The sequence below is a fragment of the Muntiacus reevesi genome, chromosome 9, assembly GCF_963930625.1.
Source record: "Muntiacus reevesi chromosome 9, mMunRee1.1, whole genome shotgun sequence".
In the NCBI taxonomy this organism is placed as follows: domain Eukaryota; kingdom Metazoa; phylum Chordata; class Mammalia; order Artiodactyla; family Cervidae; genus Muntiacus; species Muntiacus reevesi.
This window is the reverse complement of record NC_089257.1, coordinates 41,170,914-41,189,646: the sequence shown is the minus strand read 5'-3', so window position 1 is coordinate 41,189,646 and position 18,733 is coordinate 41,170,914. Positions and strand designations below refer to the sequence as shown.

Genomic DNA, 18,733 nt, shown 5'->3' with positions numbered 1-18,733 from the left:
AGTGACTCAGCCATACCTATACATTTATCCATTCGCCTGAAATATCCTTCCCATTCAGGCTACTACTTAACATTGAGCACAGTTCCCTGTGATGTACAGTTGGTTATCCATTTCAAATATAGCCATCTGTATATGTCCATCCCAAACTAACTATCCCTTCCCCCCATCCTTCCCCCCTGGCAACCACAAGTTCTTTGTCTTAGGCTGTGAGTCTCCTTCTGTTTTGTAAGTTGTTTTATTTGTTTTTAGATTCCACATATAAGGGATGTCATATGATATTTCTCCTTCTCTGGAGAAAGACAAATTCTTAATCAGATTTGGGGATTTTAGCACTTTCCTGTTTCTATGCTACTTTGTTGCATATGTAGATAAAAATTGAAATTGAGCTATACACTCCAGATATATCTATCTCACTCTATGTAATTTACATTTTAATAATTAAAAAGGGAAAACATCTTCATTGACTATAAGAAAATGAAACTAAGAAGTGATGAGCCTAAAATCATGTATCAGTTAATTTGGAATTAAATAATGTTTTGGTAGCTTCAACTGCTTTCTCTAATCTCTCAGGCTGGCTCTCCTTGATATGTTCAAGTCTCCAAAACCTGTGGACTATTGCAGTCTGACCTTTTCATGTTCTTGTGGGAACCAGTGAGTTAAACCTCAATCCTGTACCAGGCTCTCTTCTGGGAGTTTCTAGGAGGTTTCTCAGGGAAATCATTTGTTTACAGAGGATAGCAGAGCTGTAGGAATTGGTGTGCCATAAGTACAAAACTCAAAAGACAGCTCAAAGAGTGATCTGTAGATGAAGGCTGGTCAACAGACGTGGTACACTGAGGCTGAGAAACCTCTAGCCTAAAATCATTTCTGTTTCACTGTGTGGTCACATGGTAAGTGCAGTAGGGCCCTAACATAACATTGTCTTATAATATGACTTTGTATTGTGGGAATGTCTGAAACATGGAAACTATGAACTGAGCCTTAGAGAGGATGATGAATAAGGATGACTTTTTGACATAGGAAGGGCTCAAAGGTAAAAAAACAAAAAGACTGCAATGGAGGAAAGGGGATAGGGGAGCTTCTCTTGGTGATATGTTTACCTGATAAGAAGATACTTTTAACTTAAATTTGGAGAAGAAGCTATGAAAATGTAGAAATGCACTAAAATGCTTTTAGCCATCCATTGCCACTGTTCAATTCACCTTTCTACGGTTCATCTGAGAAAGTATCCAGTTGTTCATGCACAGTTAGACAAAATGCTGGATAGAGTTGGAACTCTTGTGAGATAGGGACTGGGAAATAGGCAGACTCATCAGCTGAAAGAGTAAAATGTATTCATCTAAGCAAAGAAGAGGAAGGTAGACATGGGTAAAGAGTCAGGCCATGGATGACAGGATCTTAGTCACTAGACTCAAATCAGAAGAGAGGACTTTATTTAGTCTCTGAAGAAAGAGCAGGTAGAGGATATTAAGGCCTCATGTTAGTTGGAAGAGGAGCCTGAAAGCAATCTAGCTACTCCAGGTAAGATGTATGTGACACAAGGAAAGAACTGTAAGGCGCAGTCTAAGACAGTCCTTAGTATTCAGTCAGAGGATAAGACACACCTGGGTTTGAATTCTAGTTCCATCCATGACTGGGGCTTCCCAGGTGGTGCAGTGGTAAAGAATCCACCCGCCAATGCAGGAAACATAAGAGATGCAGGTTTGATCCCTGGGTCAGGAAGACCTCCAGGGGTAGGAAATGGCAACCCACTCCAGTATTCCTGCCTGTTAAATTCCACGGACAAAGGAGCCTGTTGGGTTACAGTCCATGGGGTCGCAAAGAGTTAGACATGACTGAGTATGCAGCACATATATACATATATATCCATGATTCGCTTTTTTTTTCTTTTTTTAATTTATAAAACAGAGATAATAGCAGTGCCTGCTTCACAAGGTTTTTCTGAGAATTAAATAAAATGTATATAAAGAGTCTGAGATATCATTCATCTTAGAGATAGTACCCCTGAATTTTAATTCCTTTCAGTAATAACATGTAGGACTTTCTCTCAAGGCAATGAATTTACTTGCAACTCTTGAGTAATTTCTCCACATGAGTCACTGCACTTGAGAAACAAATGGCCTGGGCCCTTTTGATAGTAACTATTGTTAGTAGAAGGTTTATTATGTTTCAAACTGATCAGGACTTTGCCAACTATCTCTTATCCTCAAAGTAATTCTGCTATTTTACTGTCTCCTGTTCATCAGTAAGTGCATGAGGCTTCACAGATAAACATTTATTTTCAAGTTCACATAAAAATGGAACAAATATTTTGAAAGTGAAACTATATGTGGAAACTGTCTAATACAATGTCTAGCACAGAGTAATAGTTTCCAATGTTTTCTCTTTTAAATCTCTCTCTTTAACATATTTACTCCCCTTTTCCTCTCTTTCAGCTTGTTAAGAGCCGTCTCTCATCTTCATCTCTTGGTCTAACTGAGGAAGTGTTGATTTTGTACCTTGACAATGTCACAGTTGTTTCTACTTGATGGATGGTGCTACCAGCAGTGGTAGCAAGCTCTACAGAGAGCTTGTAAGTGAAATCAGCTTTAGAAGCCTGGCCTTGAAAAGTGTTTGGGGCAAATGTCTCTAGAAATTGGAGAAACCACTTACTAACTGCTTTACTAAAATCTATTTTTTGCAGTTTCTTCTTCTTTTCTTCTTAATTCTAGGCTCATTTTGGATCAAGCAGAAAGCGCTACCCTATAGTTCAGCCTGAGTGTATAAATTGTTTAATTAGATTATAGGTGGGGAGGGGCAAAAGCTAATAGTAAAAGGGAAATTTATTTGCAGATCATATCTTTATGTGCGCACTTTTTTCCTCAGGACCTGATGGGGAAGTGTGACATCCATGGTTCTCCTTGTCAGTTACCATTATCTGACTATATTATCAAGTCTGTTTGAAAGGAATGCCTCATTCTTTTATTCCTTTATTCTTTTATAAGAAGTCTTTCAAAACTGTGTTTTCTCTGTTTATGTCTCAGACAAAGGTGCTGAAAGGAGGGAGAAGTGCATAATAGGCCTTTGCTGAGAGTGTCATTTCAGATCTAGGAATAAATACTTCCAAATCAATTTATCATGCCCACTCTCAATTCCTCTAAGGTGGAGATCACCACCTTCTTCCTGATTGGAATCCCAGGACTGGAGCATGTTCACATATGGATCTCCATCCCCATCTGCCTCATGTACCTGGTGGCCATCCTTGGCAATTGCACCATCCTCTTCGTGATTGGGACAGAACCCTCACTCCATGCACCCATGTACTATTTCCTTTCCATGTTGGCTGTCTCTGACCTGGGACTGTCCCTCTCATCCCTCCCCACTATGCTGCGGATCTTTGCTCTCAATGCTACAGGAATTTCCCCAAATGTCTGCTTTGCTCAAGAATTCTTTATCCATGGATTCACAGATCTGGAGTCCTCAGTGCTCCTGGTCATGTCTTTTGATCGCTTTTTGGCCATCTGCAACCCTCTGAGATACAGCTCCATCCTCCCCAATGCCAGAGTGGCCAAAATAGGTGTGGCGTTTCTCATCAAAAGCATTCTCTTAGTGCTCCCACTTCCTTTCACTCTCAAAAGATTGACCTATTGTAGGAAGAGTCTACTTTCTCACTCTTACTGTCGCCATCAAGATGTCATGAAGCTTGCCTGCTCTGACAACACATTCAACTTTATCTATGGCCTCTTTGTTGTTCTCTGTATGATGACAGACAGTGTGTTCATTGCTGTGTTCTACATATTCATCCTGAAGACTGTGATGGGAATTGGATCCCACAAGGAGCGGCTCAAGGCCCTCAACACCTGTGTCTCCCACATCTGTGCTGTGCTCATCTTCTACGTGCCCATCATAACTTTGGCTTCCATGCACCGCTTTGGCAAGCTCAAGTCCCCATTGGCCATGGTCCTCATTGCTGACATTTTCTTGCTAGTACCACCTCTGATGAATCCCATTGTCTACTGTGTGAAGACACAGCAAATTCGTGAGAAGGTTCTGGGGAAATTTGGTCTAAATTAAAGGTATGGGGAAAAGTGAGGCAAGGTCAGCCAGGTTCAGGGAATAAAACAATACCTTTCTAAGCAAAATATTATGGATGGGTCATTCTTATCTTTCCTAGTCATGATTGTAATCAGTACAACAACATATGGTCTGGGCATTGAGGTCTGTGAGCTTAGGACTTACATGGGCATTGATAGGTATGTGTGGGATAGTTTTGTAGTATAATTAAAATCATGAATCAATAGATGGATGTGGAATTTTAGTTACAGTGTTTACAACACAAGTATGTAAAAATGGAAGTAGAGATTGTTTTCCCTTATAGAGAATGAATATCAGAGGAGCTGGAAGCTAAAGGCATTACTCCAAACCAGTTACTGATTTTCTTTCCTGCAGCCTGTATTTCCTGCACCATGTATTTGCTGTGGGGACTCAATTTAAATTCTTGATTTCCCATTTAAATGAAAAAAGTCTGTTTTCAAATATGAGTTGCTTATATATTTTCTCCCTTTGCTCTTGTTGGTTTTTTTTTTTTTTTTTTTTTAATTTTACATTGGGTTATAGTTGATTTGGGCTTCCCTTGTGGCTCAGCTGGTAAAGAATCTGCCTGCAATGCAGGAGACCTGGGTTTGATCCCTGGGTTGGGAAGACCCCTTGGAGAAGGGAAAGGCTACCCACTCCACTATTCTGGCCTGGAGAATTCCAGGGACTATAGTCCATGAGATCGCAAGGTGTCAGACATGACTGGGTGACTTTCAATTTTCATAGTTGATTTACAATGTGGTGTTAGTTTCAGGTATACAGCCAAGTGATTCAGTTACATATTCTTTTTCAGATATTTTTCCCATTTAGGTTAATACAGAATATTGAGTAGTGTTCTTCATGCTCTTTAGTAGGTCCTTATTGATTATGTCTCTTATATATAGTAGTGTGTATTTTAATCTCAAATTTCTAATTTATTTGTCCTCACTACCTTTCCCCTTTGATAACCTAACTTTATCTTCTAAGTCTGTGAGTCTGTTTTTGTTTTGTAAATAAATTCATTTGTATCTTTTTATACATTGCACATATAAGTGATATCATATGATACTTGTCCTTCTCTGTCTGGCTTACTTCACTTAGTATGATAATCTCCAGGTCCATCCATGTTGCTGCAAATGGCATTATTTCACTCTTTCTTATGGCTGAGTAATATCTCACTGTATAAATATACCACATCTTCTTTATGTATTCATCTAACATTTAGGTTGCTTCCATGTCTTGGCTATTGTAAATAGTGCTGTGAACACTGGGGGTGCATGAACAATGGGGGTGCATGTATCTCTTTGAGTTGATGTTTTCTCTGGATATATGCCAAGGAGTGGGATTGCTGGAACATATGGTAACTCTCAATTCCTGGGTCGTGAAGATCCCCTGGAGGAGGGCATGGCAATCCACTCCAGGATTCTTGCCTGGAGAATCTCATGGACAGAGGAGCCTGGTGGGCTACATTACATAGGCTCTCACAGAGTCAGACATGACTGAAGCAACATAGCAGGAATGCAAGCATGATAAATATATTTTAGTTTTTTAAGGAACTTCCATTCTGTCTCCATAGTGACTGCACCAATTTACATTCCCACTAACTGTAAGAGGATTCTGTTTTCTCTACACCCTTTTATTGTCTGTAGATTTTTTGATGATGGCCATTCTGACCAGTGTGAGGTGATACCCCATTGTAGTTTAGCTTTGATTTACATTTCTCTGATAATTTGTGATGTTGTCTTTGCTCTTAACCATCAAATAGAGACAAAGTGTCTCAGCGGTAAAGAATCTGCCTGCCAATTCAGGTGACACAGGAGATGTGGGGTTGATTCCTGGATCAGGAAGATCCCCTGGAGCAGGAAATGGCACTCATCCCAGTATTATTGCCTGGAAAATCCCATTGACAGAGGAGCCTGGCGGACTATAATCTATGGGGTCACAGAGAGTCAGACACATTTGAGCATGCATGCAACCTTGAGCTGATAATAAACGCATAATATTCTTTAAGACAGAGCAGGTTTGCTTTTCTTTTACTCTAACTTACAACAGGGTTTCAAAAAGCCATATTTACTAAAAGAAAACAGAGGGGCAGTTCTGCTATTAGTAAGAAATAGGAAAGCTATTAATAGTAGCACAGTAATTTTTAAAGCACTGATATTCTTAAATGCCTTAAAATATATGCTCTAAAATAATTATTTTAATGCTTTTAGATACTTGGTATTTTGGTATTTGGTATTCGGCATGTTCAATTACACTAAGAATGTTAGAAATAATTTTGAGCTAACAGAAAAAATGACATATTAGACATATATTAAGGAATATAAAATAATATTCGTGCATATATAGTTCCACTTTTAAAAAGGTAAATAGCCAACTAAGAATGGTTGGCTACCTCAAATTATTTCCTATAAATTATATCACTTGGCTTTTGTTCATGTTTTGCTCATGAGTATTTAGTTGGGGACAAAGAAAGAAAGCATAAAATTTAGAATAAGCTAACGAGAAAATTACTGTTAATAAATTTCAATGTTTTACTTCCTGAATCAAAATCACAAATAATTAATATTATTGATGTTCCCAAAAAGCATTTTGAAGAAGTTGTTCTCTAAATATTACTATAGATTTGATGTCCCCAGGTGAATTTCACTGAGTTCTTGTTATGCAACAACTGATGTTGTCTCGATGTCTATAGCTTCTTTAGGAAAATGAGGGACAAACTTTTGTACATCCTCCCAGTTTGTACCACTAAATTCTCTGAGGACCCTAACAGTTTCCAATTATGTTATGTTTATTAGTTCACATGTCTGCCTCTGTTTCTTGTAATTCATTTCTTTAAAATAACTGCACACATCACACTGATTGGCATATCTCTAGCACTTCTATGGTGTATGGAAATGACATTTGAATAGTAGCCTGACACATTTCTCAACTCTCATCTCAACACATTTTATTGCTGAACAACAGCAGTAAAATCTTTTAACAATTCAGAATATGATAATAAACTTCAGGCATACAGAATATCTGGAATGATAGAAAACTTATTGCCAAAATCATTAAGGAATAACTATACATTTTAGGTTAAAGAAGCTGCCCTAAAAGACAGTCAATGTTCTATTTAAGCACAAGAAAGAGCAAATACATTGTCATGAAAAACATGTGAAAGAATACTTATTCTCTTTTTAGTGTTTACCCTCAACTCAGATATTCAAATCTTTACAATAACTCAAGTCATAAGATGTCAATAAATGTTTGTTGATCAGAAGAGTAAATAGGTTTCAGTTTGTCCCTTTTCCTCAATTACCATACTGGTTTAATGTATTTTCAATCAAGCTCCCAGTAGCATATTTAGAAATTTACCCAATAATTCCAAAAATAGATTTATAAGATTAAACTGAAGAGTATGATAATAATAAATAAAAATTATAACAAGGCTCTTTATAATAAGAACAATTATTACTCAGCTATAAATTCTGTGTAGTTTGGTCAATGAATCAATGGGAAAAACAAGGAAATATAAAAAACACACTTCAGTATACCATACATGATATGAAAACTTAATGTATAATTAAGGAATATCAGAGCAATATTGAAATAGGTTGACTATTCAAATAATTATGGTAGGAAAAATTAGCACCTATTTAAACTACACATGTGTTTGTGATCTTTAATCACATACAAAAATAAGATAAATGAAGAAGTATGTTCAAAGCTAACTTTTAAATCTACTTTAATATAAGTAAATAAATTAACCTCTGGATGGGAACAATTTTCTAAAGAAATAAGAAAAATGTAAAAGCTGAAAGGAAAAGTGAAAAGCAATTAGATTTTTAATGGCTTTTAAATCATTACAGTTTAGAAGATAATAATATGATACTTGCAATGTTCACCATTTACTAGCTACCACACTTTGGGCTAAATATTTACCTGCATTAACTCCATTAATTTTTGCAAGAGCATAGGATGGTAGATTTTATGAGTTCCCCTCTGTTATGGGGATTAAGAATTTAAAGCTTTGAGCAGTTAGCTTTTCCAAGGACACAGAACTATGGTGTTAGAAACTTGAATCTACCCCAGGCAGTGTGTTTCCAGAGCCTACAAACTAACGCACTCAATTTAACAATTCACATTCTATGTGTGGTCAAATATGTATTTATAAGAATATATTTTGAGAGTTATTTTCTATGATAGAAATACCATAAAATACTGAAATGTTAAATAATAGGAAGTATAATATAAGCCATGATAAACAAATAATATTAAATATTATTCACCCATGCAACACAGCAGTCAGAACTAAGTGGTATTTGCTAAACACTAAATTAGATGTTTAGGATTAAATGAAAATGAAACATAAGCCTACTCTCAAGCTTATAGTCTGGTGGTAGGGAGAAAAAACAGATAATTAAATTCACTGAGTAAAGTACAGTAACCTTAAGCATGAATGTAAGAAAGCACAAATAAAAGAATGGCAGTTTGCCTATTTTAGTGAAGAATCAGAGGAAAGCTTCCTAAAGAAAGTTAATCTAATATAATATATGATTTAATGGAGAATAGTGAGTAACATCAGGCAAATTTACAAGTAGAAATATATGTTGAAATATACCCTACTACCCTGGTTCATAAATATATGTTATGTGTATACTATGTTGGCTTATTAAAAAGAGTTTAGGTCATAGATCATATAATATTTCTCAATGGTAGAATTGTGAATGATTTTTGTTATCTTTTAAATACTGTTCTGTATTTCCCAATATATTCACAAAATTTTAATTATATCTAAATATACATATATATGACATTTATAATTTTTTTAGGAAAAAAATAAATATATTAAATGCATTGCTTAAAATAACACCAAAATGCAAAGTCATCTACTAATAACAACTACTATAAAATACACTGATGAAAGTGTTTCAACATTGAGAAGGCAGTTTTGGTATTGAGCAATTGAATTTTGAGTTGACTATAAAAAGTACAATCGGAGGAATGAAAGATTAACACATATAGCAGGCTGCTTTATATACTGACAATCATAAAACGGGAAGAACAATTACACATTTCTATAATTGCTCACCTAAAACATTTGGAACTCAGAATTTTTTATACTTTAGAAAGGCCCTGTAACACTTGGTGCATTATCCTGTATTCTAACAGTTATATTACTGAAGTGAAATGTGTTAATATTCACACAATTTAAATAAATAATGTCCATAAGTATTCACAACAGTTCATGTTAGCTTTGGCAGCAACATGAAGATGAGATATTGAAATCTGAAATACTGAATTGTGGTATGATGAAATATAAAGGTTTCCCACAAAATTCACAAGGCCAAGAGAGCTTCTGTGCTGTGATTCTGGTCTTGAAGGCTAAAAAATAAATGTTATTTCCATTTGCACTACTTTATGTATGCTCATACATTGATTTTTCTCCACTTAAAATAGTGACTTTAGGCATACACATTTGTGTGACATTTAAGTGATTCCAGTGAGATATCAAAAACATCTGAATATTCTGTATAAAAAGGAAATCATGCAAATAATATTCACTATAAACAATACATGGATATCATTGCTTATGGTTAGAGAAAAGTGGGTTGGGGTTTGGGAAAAGCCAAGTCGCAGGGTTGTTAGCACTTGAGCTGAACAGAAAGCTGAAGCAAACATACCAGAATTTGGGAGTGGGGTTCCCTGTCTAGTTTTCCAGTCAGGAATACCAGAGTGGGTTGCTATTCCCTTCTCCAGTGGACCACATTTTGTCAGCACTCTTCCCTATGACCTGTCCATCTTGGATGGCTCTGCACAGCCTGGCTCATAACTTCATTGAGTTATGCAAGCCCCATCACCACGACAATGCTGCGATCCATGAAGTTACAATACTTTAGCCACCTGATGCGAAGAACTGACTCATTGAAAAAGACCCTGATGCTGGGGGGAAATGCAGGTAAAAGGAGAAGGGGATGGCAGAGGATGAGATGGTTAGATAACTTTACTGAATCAATGGACATGAATTTGAGCAAACTCTGAGAGATAGTGGAGTACAGAGGAGTCAGGCATGCTGCAGTCCGTGGAGTCAGAAAGAGTCAGACACGACTTAGAGATTAAACAACAACAACTCCCTGTCTGCTAGAAATAGGAAGCTGGCTTAGAGGGAGGAGATAAGTGGCTTAGATCAGAGTATCTATTTGGTCCATTGAGCTTACACATAAATTTCTGAGTGGAATTAAAATTTCATAACCCTTTGTGTGAAACAAAAGTTAGGAGAATTCTCCCAATATCCTGTCAACCCTGTACTGAGGCTACTTTTTCAGAAAATAAATATTGTTAATAGAGGTAATCCACAAATGTCATATTAAAAAGCATCAAAACCACTGTGTAATTCTATGGTAACAAGTACACAAAAAGGTCAAGGAACCTAACAGCTAGGGAGAAAATTAACAACTCAACAAACCAGGGCGAATAGGGAAAAGTTTCAGTCCTGAGACACTGAAGAGGGGCATAGAGTCAGAATCAGAACTGTATTAGACTGTCAAGGCCGTGGGAAAAATAATAAAAGGTGATGTGTGATTTTATAAATTTCACTCATTGTAGGTGTAACAAAACAGAACTTGGAAAGTTTCATTTTTGTTAAGGAGGAAAAGGATTAAAGGGAAAAAACAAAAAGAGAAGTGCAGGGCATGTATTCAGACAGAGGCAGGGGTCTCTGAAGGTGATCTAGGAAATGAAACCAGTCAATTATTACTGTCAGTTACTACAATTACAGCCAATTACTACCATAATTACCCAGTTTGAAATTACAAATTTCTATGTGTGAACCTTTGCACACACATGTGACTCTTCTGTTTACCAGCTTTACCAAAAAATCTTCAATTCCCACTGGGAAATTTGACCACAGAAATAAATGGTTTTGTTCAGCTGAATGAAAAATAAAATTATTGTCATTTGTTTTGGTCCTAAGAATTATCATTTTTAAGCAGATAATTAAATTGCTTAACTGGATCGACTAAGATGACTTCACTCTGTGTGCGTTTAGCCTTTCTGTGCTTTTAATATGCACAAAAGTCCACATAGTAACTTTAAATGTTTGAGGGCTGTGTTGTGCTGGACTTAGTCGCTCAGTCCTAACTCTTTGCCAGCCCATGGACTGTGGCCCACCAGGCTCCTCTGCCCATGGGGATTCTCCAGGAAAGAATACTGGAGTGGGTTGCCATGACCTCCTCCAGGGGATCTCCCCAACCCAGGGATCGAACCTAGGTCTCCCGCATTGCAGACAGATTCTTTACCAACTGAGCCACCAGGAAAGCCCCAAATGTTTGAGGGACTAATACATAATTAATGCTTGCTTGTTTGAACTCTTTGATAAATTTAGGGGATTCTTGTCTTCCTACTTCTATAATTAACTTAAATTGTCTTAGTAATTGCAGTGCCTGAGGATGACATGGATATAAATCCCTCTCCTACTTAAATACTTTATGTACTGAAAATTTCTCCCCTTCAGTCCAATGATCCTCTAAGACCCCTCACATTACGGCTCCATGAACCTTGAGTTTGAAGTAGCTGGAGCATAGCCTGGCGGATCGTCCTGGTCTTCAAGCTGTAAATGACAGGGTTCAGTACAGGTGGTAAGAGCAAATAAACATTGGCCAAAATGCTACAGATCACCCTCGGAGTCGAGCTAAGGAGGCGATGTGTAAAGGACAGGCTGATCATTGGCACATAGAAAATAGTGACAGCACAGATGTGACACACACAAGTGTTGAGAGCTTTTTTTTGCTTCTTGGGGGCCACGATGCTCAGGACAGCACGGATTATCAGGACATAGGAGACAAGAATGAACAGTAAGTCAGTACCAGTCATGTAGAGCTGAAGAAACAAGCCCAAAAAGCTGTTGATCCAGGGGTTGGAATATGTATCTCTGATTATATCTGGGTGGTAACAAAATGGATGGGAAAGCTCCTTTCTTTCCTGGAAAGATACACTCTTCAAGGCTAGAGGTATGGGAAAGATGAAAATTAGTTGCCGTACGCATATGAATAGTCCGATCACCATGATCATCCTGTCTTTGAGGACAGTGGCATATTTCAGTGGGTTACAGATAGCCATGAAGCGGTCAAAAGCCATAACTGCCAGCACAGAGGACTCCAGGAAGGAGAAAGCATGTACAAAGAACATTTGAATGAGGCAAGCTTTAAAGCTGATTTCCCGGGCATGAAACCAGAGAACCCCAAGCACAGTGGGGAGGGTGGTGATGGTCAGACACAAATCAGCAGCTGACAGCATGAAGAGGAAATAGTACATGGGCTTGTGGAGACGCTGCTCAACAGAGATGACAAACAGGATCATACTATTTCCCAAGAGAGCAATGATGTAGAGACAGCAGACAGGGATGGAGATCCAGACGTGGGCAAGTTCCAGCCCAGGGAAGGCAGTGAGGAGGAAGGTTGAAGGGAAGGATGTGGTATTATTGAAAATCATCATGGTGGGTTGAGGACACGTCCTGAAAAAGATAACAATAATAGTATTTGTCATATTGATCCTTTTTCAAGCACTACCTTTTCTATAAACTCTTCCCAAATTGCACAATGTGTCTCTGTATTTGAAACCTCCAATTTAATTATGATACCTATCACATAATTCTATAGTATCTTAATTTTTTCTTATCAGACCTGGCCCTATTTTTCTGTCTCTACCATCTCCCAGTTAAAACCATCAATCTCTCTAGGTTCATCCCACCCTATTGCCCAGACCAGCCCTGACTTGAAGTAGGAAATACTTATAGACTTATGTCACACACATGCACACATACCAACAAAACAACAACTGCGATTACAACTGTTGGGTCTTAGTATTAAATCTCCAAGCTGGGACTTCTCTGGTGGTCCAGCAGTTAAGACTATGAGCTTCTGCTGCAGGAACAATGGGTTCCATTCCTGGTTGGGGAACTAAGATCCCACATGCACTCAAGAAAAAAAGTCTCCAAGCTGTATGAGTTTTTACAGAAATGATGGAGAAGTGCTTAAGGGCAGTTCTTAAGGGCACCTGTGAAAGCATACTTCATAATGTTCTTGCTGGAAGATTGGCTAGGATTTTATATCCAGAAATACCCTTGTACCTGAATTATTAGCCATTCTCTCCTAGTGGACTCTATTAGAAATATCCTTTAGGTATCAGAGCTTCTTTATTTCTTTTCCTTTAATGGAGTAGCTTCCTTAATTCCTCTCTTCTCTACCCCACATCATCTTGTGCTCTAATTCTGTTTCTCTGTATCCTTTTCCTGGTCTACTGAAATAACAAGACCATATCTTCCTTTTCTCCAAGCTTACACTTTAGTACTTCTTTCTACTCCTTCCCTTAGGTCTCTACCATGTAACTTGTAACTAACTCACTATGAGTAGCTTGCCCTAATGAATCCTGTGAAAATTTTCAAACAATATTGTAGAATACATGATTTTAAGCATCCTAATCTAGAGATAGTGGGTAAGGCTAGACAAAATACTTGTATAAAAATTGTGAGAGGACCTCAGCAAAATGAGATGAATGACTGTAAAAAGCATTAATGGAATGGAAGTAGGGACTAAGAACTTAAAGAGAGACACTCAGAGACAGACAGGATGAGGTGCCATCATAAACTGGAACATCAGGTAGTTCACTGAGAAAGCCCATAGAGTAATAGCTGCAAACACACACACACACACACACACACACACACACACACACACACACACACACACACAGATGATGTCATAAGGGGAGGCAGAATCTGTAGCTGATATTTAAGACAAGCATTGCAATTCTATTTAGGACTGTTCCAATAAGCACTACTGTCATTGTTCATTTTAATTTTTCACTTGGAACATTTAGTTATCAAGGAAAAAACCAAAAGGAATGATATACCCAGCCTAACCAGTGTGTAGATATAACCAATCATAATATTCTTACTCTTATTTTTCACTAATCTAGCCTTTCTTCACCAGTGACAGAGTAGATACAAGGAATTTGTGAGTAGCAGATCCTTCCAGTTGTTTTATAAAGATAAATGAGGGATTGCTGGTTATTTTCTTCCCATCCTTCAATCTACTCTAGATGGTTACAGATAAAATTACTTGTTACACCAAAGGAAAAAAATTAATTGCTTTTTCTGCTATAATATTTAGTATTGTTATACGTGATTGAGAATAAAACACAAAGAATCAGGAAGACTAGTGACAACTTTTTTTCAATTTGATAAGCAATGACTAAAAGTGAATTCATTTTCTGTGATAACCACCCTGGAATCTCTCTGCAATAAAGTCTCTCGATCTACTGACTGTCTTTCAACAGTGCTTTACATATGCTTTTTATTACATTAATATTCTATTGGTTGATCACATTTCTTTCTTCCTCTAAAATTCTGGCTCTCTGGACATAAAACATATGTGTTCATCTTTATATTTTCTCCAAGCAAGGTGATAAAAGTTCAGATAAACTAGTTTTCATTAGGTGTATTAACAGGTGGGTAGATAGATAATAGATAAAGACTAGCTTAGAGAAATACAAATTGGGACTGGAAGCTTTGAGGGCAAACTGTTTCCATAGATATCGGGAGCATAAGGAGAGTAATTAATCCTCTTATTGATTGGGAGAAGAAGGAGGGTAAGTTAAGAGAAAAGGAAAAGAATTAAAGTCTTTTACATGTGTCACCATTTGTTAGCCAATTTGCATGTAATTTTATATAATACCAGGAAAAATTGATACAGATGTTTATTCTATTTTAGAGAAAGGAAATGAAACTGACAAGGTAAAATTATATATACACATTCAGGATTCAAAGCCAAGTTTACTAACTTCAAAATCCATTAAACCATTTTTTATTAAACCATAGACCATTTGAGAAATCAGGCTTATGAGAGAAGTTAGACAGTTAAACACTGTGATATTCTTCCTTGAAAATGAAAGAACAGTTTCTATTATACACTAGTATGTGACTTAGAGGAAGTATAGAGATGAGAAATAAGTAAAACACAGAACAATGTCCTTATGGCTTATTTAAAGAATATTTGTGGAGTCATTCAGTTTGTATAAAAATATGCATGGATGTCCACATATATTTGTATTGTGTATACCTCCACGTGCTGGTGGATGTAGAGAGGAGCTTTAGAATGGGAATGTAATCAAAAGATGACAAAAAAATCAGATATCAATTATCTTCTCTTATTTGAACTGTATCTCATAAAGGACAAAAAGATAATATGGAATGATATGAGGGGTTAGGAGGAAAGGAGACTCATTTCAGTTCATTATGCTACTGGAAAAATTGCTTTCAATGGGATAGAGATATGTAGGCAGGAGAAGGAGAAGGCTTTCTCTCCAGCTCACGTAAGCCCATGCACTCTGGAACAAGTTATAGGACAAAGTTCAGTGCCTAGTTTTGTCAAGATTTTCTCTGTACTATCTACTAACCAGAAGAGTAGTCTAGAGTATAGTACCAGTTGTCGGTAACATCTATCAATTCACATACAGAAAGCTAGATTGAATGACTTGTATAAGATCTACCCAACTAAATAATGTAGTGATCCAAAGGACAGCATCACTGCTTACTGGCATCGGTAAAGTACAGACAAATCCTCACCTTCTTCTACTCGTTTCTCCACACTGAAATCTATTCTTTCCACCATCTGGAATGCTGTCATGACAGATCTAGGACATTTTAACCTGAAACTTCGCCTCCACTTCTCTGTACCACTTTATGGTTAGATCTTACATTTCACTCAATAATGAGGTATGGTTGATATCAGTAAGTTACATATGCAAGCACCGTCTCCTTTTTCTGCCTCAAGTGTGAGTTTCTCAAAGGCTTGGAAATGCCTGATTTTCTTCTCTTAGTGCTAGCTACATAAAGGAGGGTATGGAATAACATAAAACTTTAATTATTGTTGACTGATTTCTAAATGATTTTGATCACAGAGAGTTATGAGTTCTATCCCTTTTTCTCTTTCTTCCTCCCATTCCCTCATGTCCTTTATTTTCCTGTCTCAATTTCTTCAAGGCTACATCACACCCCTCTGTTTCTTCATCCTACCTTATTTATAGTTTCCATCACTTCATTGATCTTCTCTTTTCCTCTTTCTCCTAGCATTTCTCACTTTTTAATCCCTTCCCTTCTGTTCCTACCCACTAAGGCAATCTTCTTACCTGCTTAAGTCATCAGGAAATAGCACCAACTTCTCTTCAATCCCACCACAGAGCAGGGACTGAGCCAGCTCCCAAGAGTGGGGGATTTATAGGAAGATTAGTAGAGTCACAAGACAACAGAGGGCTGGTGAACGAACTGGTTGGATCAAGAGTTATGGTGCCCATAAGACTATGTTCCTCTCCAACAGCTCAGACACATCTCCCTGACACAGCTTCCAACCCTGCTCCCAGGCCCAAGCAAATCCCATATATCAGGGGCTGTAAGCAAAGCCCTGGCCCTGGGGGCTGACATTAATGGGTGTCTTCAAAATCTGCCTGCCTGGGTCAGAAAACTGCAACCATTCCTCTTCACCCTGCCTTAGGCTACAGATTCTTAGCCCGGGATGCTCCCTGATGTCAGAGCAGGCTCAGCAGAGTGCAGAGAGAGTCATCCCTATGTTCTCAGCTCCACTATGTACTCTAACAAGTATTGTTGTCCTCCTTGTCATTCCTATGTTCCTCCTCTTACTCAGGATCCCTTTGTAAGAAGCCATCTTATTAACTGAATCACATCTGCAGCCCACCTACCCTTCTAAGCATAATTAAACTAGTATTTGATGAGCTCATAACTCTTGCCAAAAATCACACTAACCCTTGAAACACATTGTTGTATTTGTTTATTATCTTGCTCATAGGTTAAGTATTATTCTCTATTATTCCACAGTTGAAACTGAAACTCAAAGAGGTTTTGAATAACTGTAAAAGTTAGTTAGTTACAGAACTGGTATTCACCCATGTCTATCTTACTCTAAAGCTGTTAATCTTAAACGATATGCTATACTGCCTTCTCTGGTCAACCGCTTGCACTGATATTTCAGAAAATGTGATTGTAATACATGGTTCTCAATCTATCCATTCTATAGATTGCTTGATTCTCAACTATGTGCTTATAGCTCATTTTAGCCTCATTTTGACAAGAATCTGTCTCTCCATAGTAGCCAGTAAATTAGTAATTCTTACCGTATCTAATGTGCTTCCCAGGTGGTGCTAGTGGTAAAGAACCCACCTGCCAATGTAGGAGACTTAAGAGACAACAGGTTCAATCCATGGGTCAGGAAGATGTGCTGGAGGAGGGCTTTGCAACCCACTTCTTGCCTGGACAATTCCATGGATGGTGGAGGCTGGTGGGCTATAGTCCATAGGGTCCCTAAGAGTCAGACACAACTGAAGCAACTTAGCATATGTGCACCGTATCTAATAATCCTTGACTTTTTATCCTTCCATTTTTCCAACCATGTCTCATTATATCGTACCAGATACACTGGGCAAAGATGGAGATACCCATCCCAATGTATATCTAGAGAGATTAAGTTATAGCATAAACTTTTTATACAGCAAGTAATGTTTAGATTTATATGTAAATACCATCCTTTCCCACTGGCTCTTCTCAGCAAAAATGAGTGACTCTGGAAATTTCAAATGAGACTTACTAAAATTAAATGAGACAGAGAAGTTAGGCAGCATGAAATCAATCTTGATAAAATAGAGTTTTCACTCATTCATTAATTCACAAAGGGCATATCTTATGAACTATATTAAGTACATACTTGAAATAGACAGATGTAGTATAAAAAGGGTCTCTTATGGTATGGTTCTTATGAAGTATGTAGACAAGCAGGGACACAATGCTATTAGGTAATTAGAGCATATATACTGTGAGAAACTCTAACATAATAAAGGGCATGTCAGAAAAGTCTTCTGGACAGAAATAAAGTTGAAATTTATATCAAAAATTTATACAGAGTTCCCTATTATTCTAGCTCACTGAATTCATCATACTTTATACTTGCTATTTTATTTTTAATATATTTCTCTCCTGCTTCCAATCCATTATATATGCCTACACTATTTTTATGAAATATATTTATAGAACATATAAATAAACACTAAAGACAAAAGAAGACATATCCTATATTCAACAATGTATGTCAGCATGATTACAATGGAGCAAAAACAATCTGAGAATTTTTCTTAAATAAGTTGTTAAATGGGATACTAGTCAGCAATAAAGAGAAATAAACTACAAAGACCCACAACATGTTCAGTTCAGTTCAGTTCAGTCGTGTCTGACTCTTCGAAATCCTATGAATCTCAGCATGCCAGGCCTCCCTGTCCATCACCAACTCCCAGAGTTTACTCAAACTCATGTCCATTGAGTCGGTGATGCCATCCAACCATCTCATCTTCTGTCATCCCTTTCTCCTCCTGCCCTCAATCTTTCCCAGCGTCAGGGTCTTTTCAAATGAGTCAACTCTTCACATGAGGTGGCCAAAGTATTGGAGTTTCAGCTTCAGCATCAGTCCTTCCAATGAACACCCAGGACTGATCTCCTTTAGGATGGACTGGTTAGATCTCCCTGCAGTCCAAGGGACTCTCAAGAGTCTTCTCCAACACCACAGTTCAAAAGCATCAATTTTTCGGCACTCAGCTTTCTTCACAGTCCAACTCTCACATCCACACATGACCACTG

The 18,733-nt window shown here is 37.5% G+C and overlaps 2 protein-coding genes across 2 annotated transcripts; one reads left to right on the top strand and one right to left on the bottom strand.

Annotated features, from left to right (window-relative positions):
- The first annotated feature begins 3,117 nt into the window (after window positions 1–3,117).
- On the top strand, window positions 3,118–4,053 carry LOC136174857 (olfactory receptor 51A7-like). The gene has a single exon (XM_065945117.1). The coding sequence runs from the start codon at window positions 3,118–3,120 to the stop codon at window positions 4,051–4,053; it is 936 nt and encodes a 311-aa protein (XP_065801189.1).
- A 7,494-nt stretch (window positions 4,054–11,547) lies between these two features.
- Window positions 11,548–12,555, bottom strand: OR51T1 (olfactory receptor family 51 subfamily T member 1). Its single transcript, XM_065943833.1, has one exon. It carries the CDS (start codon window positions 12,529–12,531, stop codon window positions 11,548–11,550), a length of 984 nt encoding a protein of 327 aa, XP_065799905.1. The 5' UTR covers window positions 12,532–12,555.
- Between the last annotated feature and the right edge of the window lie 6,178 nt (window positions 12,556–18,733).

What these genes read in the sequence shown, in the direction of transcription:
- LOC136174857 (XM_065945117.1), top strand. Translation starts at nt 3,118, where the DNA reads ATGCCCACTCTCAATTCCTCTAAGGTGGAGATCACCACCTTCTTCCTG.
- OR51T1 (XM_065943833.1), bottom strand. Translation starts at nt 12,531, where the DNA reads ATGATGATTTTCAATAATACCACATCCTTCCCTTCAACCTTCCTCCTC.